General features: G+C 49.2%; 1 protein-coding gene across 1 annotated transcript; it reads left to right on the plus strand.

The window, feature by feature from the left end:
* The first annotated feature begins 2,907 nt into the window (after window positions 1-2,907).
* AADACL3 (arylacetamide deacetylase like 3) lies at window positions 2,908-9,974 on the plus strand. Its single transcript, XM_090268618.1, has 4 exons — window positions 2,908-3,164; window positions 4,712-4,928; window positions 6,318-6,381; window positions 7,299-9,974. The coding sequence occupies exons 1-4, from the start codon at window positions 2,988-2,990 to the stop codon at window positions 8,071-8,073; spliced, it is 1,233 nt and encodes a 410-aa protein (XP_090124744.1). The 5' UTR covers window positions 2,908-2,987; the 3' UTR covers window positions 8,074-9,974.
* The last annotated feature ends 3,073 nt before the right edge of the window (window positions 9,975-13,047 follow it).

Consider the following 13,047-nt stretch of genomic DNA (forward strand, 5'->3'; position numbering starts at 1 on the left):
TAAACCCAGCCCCCTTTTTTCCTCATCCGTGGAAATGGCACTAACGGTGTCTTGGGTTCTGGGTCTCTCCCTTCCCAGCAGTCAAGGGCCCTTTGGGGCCTGGGGTAACCGAGGAGGGTGAGGGTGCAGAATCTGGAGAGATGTGAATCAAAGATGGCTTCGAAGACATGAACCACACAGATTTCATGGGTGCTGTCTTCAGGTTTTATGCCATTTCAGCCTCTTTCACTTCTACCAGCACCTACGATAAATAACCAAACGAAGAGAGGACAAGTGTTCTATGTTACTCTTTTCCTCGGGTCACATGACATCATTCATTCCTCCGTTCAGTGGTTATTTATTGAGCATCTACAGTTTGCGCTAAACACCGGGGAGGCCGTAGTGAGTGAAATAGACAAGGCTCCTTGCTGGAATTATAATCTCCTTGGGGAGACAGAAAATAAGCAGGAAAGACAAACAAATATAATTCCAAATTCTAAAGTGATTGGAAGGGAAGGAGCAGGGCGCCATGACTGGGAATGCTAAACAAGATGGATGTGGCTGTGATTGGGGTCTAGCGAGGACCGAACGGCCCAGGCATGGCTGGTGTGAGAAATGCTCACAATAAGACACTGGGACACGGAACTTGAGCAGTCACTGAGGCAGTTGTTTAGTCACAGACCTGCAGCTCTGGGCGCAGCCTAAAAGCTAAATCAAGGTGCGTGCCGAAAAGATGGAGCTGGCTGCTTTTATCCTGATGCAAGTAAAGCGCCCCCCTTCCCCTCTCCCCTCTTTCCCTGTTTCTCCATGCTGGATACTCTGGAGTTACAATCTAACACAATTAACTAAGTTAACTGAGGGGCATCTGGTTATAGGTCTGTCTCCAGCTCTTCTTTGAAATTTCCCTCACTTGTTTGCTGGGGCTGTCTGACTACATTTTCCCACTTCTCAGAGTTTGGTGATGACTATCTCCCCCACTTTGATCTCAGATATCCTTTGTCCTCAGGAGCATTCCTGCTGAGCGCGGAATGCCTCTTTTCTGTTTTGTAAATCTGCTAATACTGTTAACTCTGGTGCAGAGACCCTCTAATTACATTTGCCCTTTGCTGCTAATTATTTTCTACTGGTTTGGGAGTCATCAGTTTCCTTGCCCCTTACACTGGGGTAGGAGGCCTGCCAGAAAGAGAAGAGGCTGGGAGAATTCTAGGGGTTCTGGCAGAAACCATGGTGGTGCAGTGTGCCGAGATGGGAGAGAAATGGGACAGAAAAGGGCACGTCATGAGGGCAGTTGGATAGTTGACTCTGAAACTCTTGCGAGAGATCGGAGCTGAGGGAACCAATGTCTGTGGGCGGCACTGACAGCTATGGGAGTGGGGAGCGTTGAATAGGAAAAGAGTAGGAGTTCTGATCCCATGGAGGAGGAAGAGGAAGGTGAGGGTAAGGAAGGGGGAGAAGCCTATCCTTCAACAGCGCGCAGATCTTGGCTAGACTCCTCTGGACCAGCCACATTTAAAAATCAGTGTTGCGTAGGTCTACATGTCATACGAAAACACAAGTTTCTCGTAAGAAAGTCATGTGCAAAATGTGGGCCAAAGACTGAAAACAAATAGTCGAGGACAAAGAGCAAACTCAGACTCGTTTACCTTTGGTTAGAGAAATGTTCCAGCACAGGCGAGTGGGCGGTGGGGGGGTGGGGTGGGGGGGCATGGATTCAGAACCCACAAACTTTCGGTTACAGGATGATGCTCCAACCCACTGAGCCACACCAGCTAGGGCAAGAGAGTGTAAGTAACTCGTTCATGTTCAGAACGCTGGCATTTGGCAGAGCCAGGATTCAAATTCAAGCCTTACTAACTCAGGGTTTTTCAACCTCAGCACTTTTCACAGGTCAAATCAGCTCACTTGCTGTTGCAGGCGCTGTCTGTGCGCTGCAGGGTGCTTATCAAATCCCTGGCATCTACCCACGAGACACCCATGCCAGCTCCCCTGCCTCACCGTCATGACAGTCTAAACTGTCTCCAGATACTGCCAGATGTCCCCCGGAGCGTAAAATCCCCCCTGTTTGAGATCAACTGCTCAGACCTCGGAGTAGGGAGGTAGGAGAAATATCATCATTACTACCGCAGACGTGAGACTTGGTTATATCAGGGACAGCAATCTCTGACCAAGCCTGGAAGGACGGGGGAGCTCATTTTTTTCCTGCTTTATAATAAAAAAGGATAGTGTTATTTATTCATTCCTTCATTCAATAGACATTTGCTAAGTACCTGCTAAGTACTGACCCCCCCACCCCCAATCTAGCCTCTGGGGATAAAGCAAAGAACAAATCAAAAATTCCTGTCTCCACCAGAGGTTATATTCTACAGACATTAAATAAATAAGTGAAGTAGGTGTTATCTCAGGTGATCATAAAAGCCATAAGACAAAGCAAGCAGATCTGTGTGTGTGTGTGTGTGTGTGCGTGTGTGTATGTAAGGGGTAGGGGGTTGGCATTCGAATGCTGATGGGGAGTTACAATTTTAAATAAGGTGCCCAGGGACGGCCTCCCTCAGAAGGTGACATCTGAGCAGAGACCTGCAGTAGGGGAGAGGGTGAGCTCAGCTGACATCCAGGGAAGAATGTTGCACAGACCACAGTAAGTGCAAATGCCCTGGGGCTTCCTCAGCAGACTCGGGAACAGCAAGTGTGGTCAGAGTGGAATAGGGGGGATCAGAGGACAGGTAGTGTTTGTGAGGTCCGAGGTGACTTTTTCAAGACCACTTTTAGTTGCTGTGCCAGGATGTAGGCTGGAACCTTGGAGCTCTTGTTCTTAGCTGGGTCAGGTAGCAGAGGCCTGTTAGAACCACTGTCTGTGACTCACTTGAGATGGCCCAATTCTTGAGGGCGATGAGGAGGTGGGGAAGGCAGGCTGTGGTATAAGTGTCCTCGGCCCACTGGCTCGAAAGCATGTCCTCAGTGGCATGTGCTGAGCCCAGACTCTTTGTGGCTTCCTCTGTGGCGGAAACAGCATGCTGGGGCTCATTCTCCTGGTCCCCCTCGGAGCAGGGGTAGCCTTCGTGTTCTTTGTGGGGGTTGGGCTGTGGGTAATCTGCAGCCATTTCTTCACTACAGACATCCCTGCAGGCATTGGCCACCCTGTGAAACTGCGGGTTCTCCACTGCGTGTTCCAGCTGTTGGTGACCTTGGTGAGTTGTGTGTTTTCTTTGTCGCCTCATTGTGAAGGTTAAGGAGAGAGTGGGGAAGACATCCCAGGAACTCCTGGTTGAAGGAACACCACTCTCACGAGGCTGACCGTATATTGTCAGACCTGAATAATTCCTATTGTGTGACCAGGGGTTTGCAACCACTTTCCAGGGTTTCACAACCCGAATGGGCTGATAACCACAAATTTCAAACAATGGTTTTCGTTCTCAGAAAAAAAAAAAAAAAAGGCCTGCTCCACTTCCCTGGCCCCGCCTCCTGTCTTAGCTTATTTGGCGCAAAGCCTGGAAAATAAGAATGGGTTGTTCCGAATCCTTGGGTCGTCATTACTACCTACCAGCTAATGACAACACTAACAAATGAATTCATTAGCACTTCGCTCTGACAAATCACTCAAAGAACAGTCTAGGGTTTTATTACATCAAGTTTATTGAAGGAATGGGAAAACAGGAGGTTAGACATAAGAGAAAAACTGCTAGTTCAATTCCAGGGCTCGTAGCAGTAAGAGAACTTGGTGAAAAAAACGTTGAAAAAGCTCTAGATCCACCTCTAGAATCCCATGGACTCTCCTGCTTGGTGCTTAGTTGCAGGTGCCGGTTCCACATATTTCCAAACGTACATTCGGTTAGGGTGAGTTTATCCATCAACACATTCAACAGGTTATTTACATCTCCCTGCTTTTCCCCAGTCAATATGTCATGCCAGGTCCGTCAGCATTTCTTCTGCGAATGAAGAGTCCACTTTTTATTTCTTATGGGAGAAGCTGAGAACAGGCTAATTTGCATATTGTTCATTTGCGTATGTCCAAAGTCCGGGTGGGTGGTACAGCTGCCGCCATGTTTTGACAATGAAAGAACGGAAAGTGTAGGCCACACAGATGCCCCAAAGAAACTGGGCTGAACGGAGGAGCCAGTGCCCAGGGAGAGACCCCCACTTTGTTTATTTTTAATTATGCAAACTTTCAGACATACAGCAATAGTAGAAAGAAGCCCCATGTCCCTACCCCACGACACTCATGACTCCTGGCCAATCTTGCTTCATCCGTGCCCCCGACTTGTTCTTCAGTCCCATTTCCTTATGAAGCAGATCCCAGAAGTGAATTATTTTATCCAAAAATATTTCTGTAGGTATCTCTAAAAGAACCCCCCCTCCCCTTTTTAAAAACATAACCACAATGCAGTTATCACATCTTCAATAGCAACCAATCCTGGGAGGGCTACCTTGGCGTGGGTGGTCCAGGAGGGACTCCCTGGGAAGAGATGTCACGTCCAAGGCAGCTGGAGCAGGGACCCTGTGGGGATGGAGGGCGTTCCAGGAAGAGGGTCCTTCGGGGGCAGCCAGTAGCCTGGTTTGTAGGGCTGGGGTGTGCAGGTCCTGGAGGGAGGTTTGACCCGGCTGGTGCCGGGGCGGGTGGGCCTGGGATTTTCTGCAGGCGGGAAGGGATTCAGCCACTCTGCAGAAGGCGTGTGTGGCACGAAGCAGGGACACCCTGACATCCTTCCCATTGCGTTTCTTCTTCTCTCACCAACAGGGGTTGATTCTAGAGAAACTGAGAATCTGTTCTATGCCCCAATTTATGCGTTTCGTACACGACCTGATGCCACTCAAGCAGGATCCGGATGTGGTGTTCAAGGACCTCCGGTTTGGGACGATCCCCGTGAGGGTGTACCGGCCCAAGGCGCCCTCCTGCACGCTCCGGCCCGGCATCCTCTTCTACCACGGCGGCGGGACAGTCACGGGGAGCCTGAGTAAGAGTCCTTCTCTGACCCGCCCGTGGTGTGGCAGCCTCACGGCAGGGTGGGTGGAGGCACTTCTGGTATCTTCCTGGGATCTAAAAGCCACTATTATGGCCAGGGAACACCAGGGCTGCCGCATGGCAGAGACATGGACGGCATTGATCTCTTTCTGGACGTGAGGCGATCCATATAGAACATACATGTGCATCTGTGGAGACGTCTATGCAGGTTTCCCCCACTCTATGACAGGAGGGCATCCCTATGTGACCCTTCCTAAGCCAAAGTGGTATAAAGCAAAGAAGCAATGACCTTAGGACACATCTTGCTGATGGATGCCCCAAATAAGTCGGGAGACAGCCCAGCTGCTTGGAGACCCAGAGCTGTGCTCTGGGGGCTGCGCGCGATTCTGTTTCGGGGCGGGGGTGGGGGAGGGGGTGCTGCCTCTATAAGGTCTCCCTGCAAAACAAATGCTGAAGGCTAGTTTTGCTTTTCACTTTCTTTTTTTTTTTTTTTTTTCTGGCAAAAGTAAAAATACTCTTCGGACTTCCTTTGGTTACCCCACAATGGGTACAAATGTAGGTGTTTTGTAAACATGAAGAGGCCAAAAGCACACTTTCAAAAAGCAGGGGATACCCGTCCATATGTATGAAATTCACATCATATAAACTTCACCCTTTGAAGGACTTAAAAAAATAAAAATAACTGAAATATCATTTTGTTTCACATCAGATATTGCTTGGAGACAAAGTCTGGTATAAACAGACAAGAGGACCAAAGATTTGAGACAAATTAATGAGAGAAAAAACTCACAGTTGAGATCATTTTATTATCTTGATTTCCCACCCACCCACCCCCAACTGCAGAAATTAGGGAGGAAAACACCTTTCTAGTGCTTTCTAGTCTGTGGAATGCCGGGATCAATTGCAGTAGCCTTTGAAAGGAGGGGGTTTAATGTAGCCGTGGTTTGGGTATGGTCTGCATGATAAGTGACAATCACAGTGAATATTTATTAATAGTAATAATATTAATTAATATTAATATTAATATTTACTAATGTTAGTATTTACACGGCAGGTACTACAGAAGCCCTTTATGGATGTTTTCTCATTCAAACCACCCACATCCTATGATTATCATTACCCCCATTTTACAGATGAGAAAATCGAGCCTCAGGGAGAAGAGGGACGCGCTCCACACCCCTTCAGCTCAGGTGAAAAGGAGGCAACGTAGAGATTCGAACCTGTGTTGTAGGGCCAAACAGCTTCTCAGATACTGTGACCAAATATTCACGACCCAAGAGCGCTGTCTGTGGTCGTCCTTAGCGAGAAGGGACAGCTGGTGACAGGCAAAAGGAAGCCCACTAAGCCCGACTAGTGAATGTTAAAACCTTTTATTTCCTAGAAACCCACCATCACATATGCTGCCGTTTGTCCAAGGAGAGTGACTCGGTGGTTGTAGCGGTTGGGTGAGTGAAGGGGAGGGTGGGGAGGGGCGGGGAAAGCAGGCTGTGGCCTGGAGTGACCGGGTGGGAGGCAGGGAGTCAGAGGGACATGGGGAGAAGGCCAGCCAGTGAGGAGGAGGGGACCCCTTGAGCGGGAAGCCATGGGCTTGAGTGGGGTGGCTGATCTGGAGGTGGTCCGTGTGTCATCTGCTGGCCCTTGGTAGTATTTAAAAAAAAATTATATATATGATTTTATTTATTTATTTTTAGAGAAAGGTGGAAGGAGAGATAAAGAAAGGGAGAAAGACATCGATGTGAGAGAGAAACATTGATTGCTTGCCTCTCGTATGTGCCCCGACTGGGTACCAAACCTGCAACCCAGGCATGTACCCTGGTTGGGAATTGAACTGGCGACCTTTCACTTTGCAGGATGACGCCCAACCAACTGAGCCACACCAGGCAGGGCGCCCTTGGTAGTATTTAAGGTTTCAAGAGGGGAGGCCACAAAACCTGTGAGCATGGCAGGGTTATTTAGAATCTAAACCCAGACCACCCTGGGTTTGCTCATAAAAGAATCAAAAAAAGTAGGGAACAGGTATGAGTTCCGGCAGCACCATCAGGTAGGTTCAGAAGGATGGGGCTTGTGTTTGTGATAGCTAAGTTTTTGACCAATAATAGGTGGCTGACAGGGCTCTTGTGATCACAGCCTGTCCCCTTAATTGGCACTGAGATGGTGGGAACAGCAGCTCCCACTTACTGAGGCCATGGGCGGGGCACCGGGGACTATCAGCCCATTTAAGCTCGATACCTTAACTTGACCTGCTTAGGTTTCAGAAAGAGAAGTTAATGGAACAAATTTGGGCTCAAGGATGCAAGATACAGGTGTTTGGGGCTCTGCCAGGGTGATGAGGGTAAAGCCATGCTCCCTGATTCCTTCGTAGATACCGCAAGGTGCCGCAGCATAGGTTTCCCGTGCCGATGAGAGACTGCATTGTGGCCTCCATCCACTTCCTGAAGTCCCTGGATATGTTCGGGGTGGATCCAAACCGGGTCGTGGTCTGTGGCGACAGCATTGGAGGGGCAGTCTCAACGGTAGTTTGTCAGCAACTTCTGGACAGATCAGATCTCCCCAAGATCCGTGCTCAGATCATGATCTATGCTATTTTCCAAAGCCTGAATTTCCAGCTCCCGTCCTACCAGCAGAATAAGAACGTCCCACTGCTCCGTAGGGACTTTGCATTGCACTGTTTCTGTTACTACATAGACGTCCACCCCTCTTGGATAAGTGCCATCATGAAAGGTGCCCATTTGCCTGCCGAAATCTGGGAGAAGTACAGGAAGTGGCTGGGCCCAGAAAACATCCCAGAGAGATTTAAGAAGAGAGGCTACCGGTCAGTGCCGCCAGCACCCCTGAACGAGGGCGCTTACCTGGAGACAAATGTCATTCTGGATTTGTGGAACTCGCCCCTGATCGCAGAAGATGATGTAGTGTCTCGGCTCCCAGAAGCTTGCATTGTGAGCTGTGAGTATGACCTTCTCCGGGACGATTCGCTGTTGTACAAGAAGAGACTGGAGGACCTGGGGGTCCCTGTGACTTGGCACCACATAGAGGATGGTTTTCACGGAGTGCTCAACACCCTCAACTTGGGCTGTCTCTCCTTCCCCTGCTCCGTGCGGATTCTGAACATCATGGTCCAATTTATAAAGGGACTGTGATCATTCCTTCCCGCTGGAGCTATGGCAGTGTGGGTCCCGCCACCATCCACTTCCCTACGGGGCTCTCTGTTGCTGACGGAGGTGACGCTGAGTGCGGCCAGGGAGGGTGTGGGGACCACCATCTCCTTTTTGCTCCAGGTTCTAGAATCACAGAATGCATGTTTCTGATGTCTGAAGGGAGAGCAGTAGATGGGACAAGTTTGGTGGGGGAGGGTGGGGCTCTCTGGCTCTACCACTGGGAAAATTTGAGCAGACGGTCTTTAGTGGCCACTTGGGAGAGTGACTGAGCGTGGAAGGGCCGCCCACAGCCTCCCCGAGGCAGAGTTCAGACTGCCCAGGCTGATCCAGGCTGTGGGCGGCGGGAGCATCCACTTGGCTGGCCTTGCCAACACCCAGGGCATCATGAGCAAGCTCATCAGACCTTTCCGATCTGGCTATGAGGGTGAGGCTCTGATGTTCTAGACTGCAGGGTGGAGGGTGGAGAACCTGGTCCCACCCTCCTTCTCTGGGTACAGGGTGACATTTTTCCTGCTGTTCCTCTGACGTCCAGAGTCTCAGCTGCCTGAGCTGGAAGGCTTAAGACCTAACAGATAAGTTTCCCATGGTGGTTGGCAGCTAGTAACAGACAAAGATGGCCCAGAGCCACCTGACTGGGGGAGCTGCGGAGCTCTTGGAGTCAAAGTGTCAGAAGAGAGGGCGTAGAAAGATGGAGTCTGACCAAACTCAGTCATGTCTACAGTGAGAAATTGAGGAAGGACCAAAAGGGACCAAAGCTGTGTAGCAAGGACTATTTCTGTTTGAAGGCCCAGAACCAACTCAAATTGACCTAAATCAGAGAGAGAATGTATTGGCCAGTGGGATAGATTAGAATTGGTCTGAGGCAGGAACTCCAACAATGCCATCAGCTACCTTTTCTTCGTTCACCTCTTCGATGCTTTTCTCTACTTTTCTTTCACTTCTGCATATGGTGGCCCTGACCAGCTCCATCCTCACGTTGTCCCAGGGTCCTTATTATGGATTCGCCTCATCCTCAGCGGTCCCAGCGGAAATCGCGTTACAGCTCTGGGGCTCTCTGGGTTTACTGAATGGGGTGACCAGTTGCCACAGCCAAGGGAATGGAATGTTCTGACTGACTAGATGCACGTCCTATGCCATCCCTGGACTGGAGGGTGGGGTCAGCACCCCCTGGTACTTGAACTGAGCATGGGGGAGGGAGGGACTACTTCCCACACATCAACACCACTCTACTACAGGAGCAAAACTGCACCCCGAGTCAAGGTACATGGAAGTGGCAAGAAATGTAAGGACCCTGGGCAAGATGACCATCTACCTGCCCCTTAGGAATAAAAATTCCTTTAAAAGGAGGCCCCAGGCTCTCATGCTGGCTCTACCCGGACTTCAGGAGACCCTCTTCCTGGTTGGCCAGTGGCTTTTATAGACCAAGATCCAAGTTCACTTCACCAAGACCCCGTGCATGCCTTTAACTGGCTTTCAGTTGAGTGTTCATGCTGAAACTTGGGGTACAGAGGAATCCACTAGGTAACTTCTCAATCTGTTCATAGCAGGCAGACCCACAGGTGACTGTGTTGGAGAAGCAGGGAGCACTCATTGAAAGAACCTTGTTTGGTGGCCACTGAGCTGTTGGGGAGCATTGGAATCTGAGAAACTTGGTCTGTTTTGAGAGACACCTCTGGGAGTGTTTTCTCGGTAAAGTCCTAGGTCTTCGCTGGAAAAATCTGCCAGTTAGCCCAGGGCAAGTGCCATGCGGTGAAGGGCAGCACACTGCATCCCAGATTGCTGTCCTTGGTCAGTAGTAGAATATCGGGAACAAGGTCCGAGGGCAAAGTTGAAAAATTGGCTAAATTCGCCTTTGCGGCTCTTCCCCCCACTCCCTTTCAGTATCACCCTGCCTTTCTGACCCCAGGCTTGTCTCCCTCTCCCCCTGTACTCTCTTCTCCAGAGTGACTGCTTGTTCTCTCTTCTTGTCCCTGGGCTTGTTTAGGCTCGTAGATGTTAGGCTCTGTTGCAGTGGGAAATGCCCTCAGAGCCTCAGGGCTTATGACAGCCAAGGTCTATTGCTTGCTCACATGACACATTACTTGCCCCCCCCCCCCCCCCCACCGGGTGGCAGCAGCTCTGCTCCACGTGCGTCTGCTCTGGGATCCAGGCTGAGGGGAGCAGCCACTGTTTGAAACATCTTCAGGCTCATGGCAGAGGGAAAAAGAACACGCGGGTCACACATGGGCTCCCCAAGCTTCTGCTCAGAAGCGAGTCTCCTGGTATCTGCTCATCTTGGCATTGGCCAGAGCAAGTCACATGGGCCAAGCCTGACGCTGAAGGGACAGAGAAGATTATTCCTCTCCAGAGAGGGCAGCAGATATTTTTGGATAATATGACAGCCTCCACAATTTCAATCATATTTCCACGTCCATTCCACCTTTTAAAAAATTAATTTGAAATTAAATGAGTGATACACATAGTCTCCTTTTAAATAAAATCTTGAAATGCTAGAGATAAGATAGCGTCTCTGTTTATTACTCTCCTGTAACTCTATTTCCTTTTATTTGGATGTATCCACTTTTCTTTTTTGGGGGGCGGTAGGTGGGTACTAGGGTCTTCCAATTCTTCAGAGCTTGTCCCTGTGCTTTTACATACACAGATATGTACCCATACGAAATATAAACCATTATTTTGTGGGATGACTTTGCCATATATTGTTATACAAAAGAATAATAGTTCTGTACTTGCTCTGTCACTGGGTTTTTCCACTCAATGACATGTCTCAGGAATCTAGCCTAGTAAACCATACAGATTTATCTGCCTCTTTCTTTTTAGCTACTGCATAGCATTCCATGGTCTGGCTACATTACAGTTCTTAGCCATACTCTCCTGGTGGACACATTGGGTCTCTTTCCAGTTCCTTACAAATAAGTATGTGAAGTCTGGAGATGCCCCCTTAGGCATGTGTGATTCTCCGAGATAGATTCAAGAAGAGGATGGGCAGCTGAATTCTCCCCAGATGCCTGCCCCGTTCCCTTTTTCCCCTTGCAGATCTCAGCTGGGACAGAAGTCATTGGATCCTAACCGTCAATCCCAAAAGCAGGAAGAAAATTGATTGCCCTGACAAATGACAGGGCAGAACTGAGTTCTATACTTTAGAAGGAAAAATGCCTTCGCTCAAACAAGCCTCTACAAGAATCAAGTGGAGGAGTCAGGGCGGGCTGCAGCCTTACTGGGTTGTTGCCTCGAACATCCTCGCCTCCATCTAAAAGCGTTGGCTCCTCCGTCCCTGGGGTGGCCAGGGCCTGCTCTATTCCCAGGCCAGACCACCTCTGTCCTGCTATCGCAGCCGGGTGTCTTCTAAATTGTAGGACAAGGTTGGATTAGATAAGGCAGGGCCTGGGCTTCAGTTTCAAAGCATTTCTTGTCACTGGCAAAACCCTCAAGGGTCCATCTCCATTATTACAAAACAACCCCCCGTCTACGTCCTCATGAAAAGACAGACCCCTTTGCATTTTAAGTGGGAAAGACACATTCTGGGTTTGTCGCTGCTGAGCCACAGGGCTTCTCCCAGGAGGCTGGGCGGGGTGGAGGCCCTGTGGTCTGGAGCCAATCAGAGGCCCAGTATTTACTTCACCTCCAGACCATCAGTTTTCTTGCCTTGAAATGGGGGTAATTTTATCAAATGCGTGGGGGTGCTTTAATGAAATCTTGATCTTGAGCATCTGGTGAGGATAACAAGTTGCCTTTGTGTTTGGGAATCGTCCATTCAAAAAGAATCCAGAATGATGACCTTTGGGACATTGCTGCCCCAATGTTTTGAACACACTCCTCTCATACAGAGAAAGGAATGTATTTTGTTACCGAAATAAACTTGGTTCAGGCATGTCGGGAAGAGAGGCTCGAACATTTATTGGCCTCATATATATGATAGGCATTTTACAACATGCTTGATAGGTGACATCTCCCTGAATTCTCACAATCTGAGGAAGCACGTGATATTTAATCCCAATTCATAGATTAAAAAAACGAAGGTTGAGCTGGCCAAGCACCTGGGGAAGAGGTGCCACTGGCAGTGGAAGGCAAGTGTGACTGAGTTCCAAGTTCACCACCCACCACCGTTCGGTCTCTTGGGCAATAGCCCCAAGCTGATCGGCCCACCTCTGACAAGTGTTTCTAGGCCACACTGGACCATAGGGAAGAAGTCAAGGCATGGCTCACCTCTCAGGTCTCATTTGAGGCATCGTCTGCTCTGGGAAGCCTCCCTACCCGCCAGAGGGGTCAGATCCCCCTCCTGTGAGTGTTTGGGGGGTATTGCCCTTCCTCTGGCACAGCACCGAGCACGCAGGTGCGTGAGTGCGCTGTGCCTGAAGATGTCGGCGCCTAAATTGGATCAAAGTGACCCTCGATTCCTAATGTCCATGGTGACAGAAAAACAAATGGCTGTTGTCTCTGGAGGAAGATAATATCATCCCAGGCCTTCCATTATTTTTGCAAATAATTTTTCAGATACCAGGCATGGGAGAAGAGAAGAGGTAGCTATGGAAACCCACTAAAATGATAGTAAAAGAAAGAAAGGAACCACAGATGGTAAAATAGCTCTGTTTGCTATGTCCTAGGTGATAAAAGCTACATAAGTAATTTATTTTAAAAAACACGTTCTTTATTTTTAGAGAGAGGGGAAGGGAGGGAGAAAGAGAGGGAGAGAAACATCCATGTGTGAGAGACACATCGACTGGTTGTCTCTCAAGCACCCCCTACCAGGGACCTGACCCGCAACCCAGGCATGTGCCCTGACTGGGAATCAAACCAGTGACCTTTTGGTTCGCAGGCCGGCTTCAATCCACTGAGCCACACCAGCCAGGGCTATATTTCTAAATATAATCTATAAACCTGTAGATTTATAATTCTATACATATTAAAATTTGGAAGGCAACGTTTGGAAACTTGGAAGGTGAAATGTGGTAGGTAATC

The sequence above is a fragment of the Furipterus horrens genome, unplaced genomic scaffold (assembly GCF_987537825.1).
Source record: "Furipterus horrens unplaced genomic scaffold, mFurHor1.1.pri manual_scaffold_3, whole genome shotgun sequence".
Lineage (NCBI taxonomy): Eukaryota > Metazoa > Chordata > Mammalia > Chiroptera > Furipteridae > Furipterus > Furipterus horrens.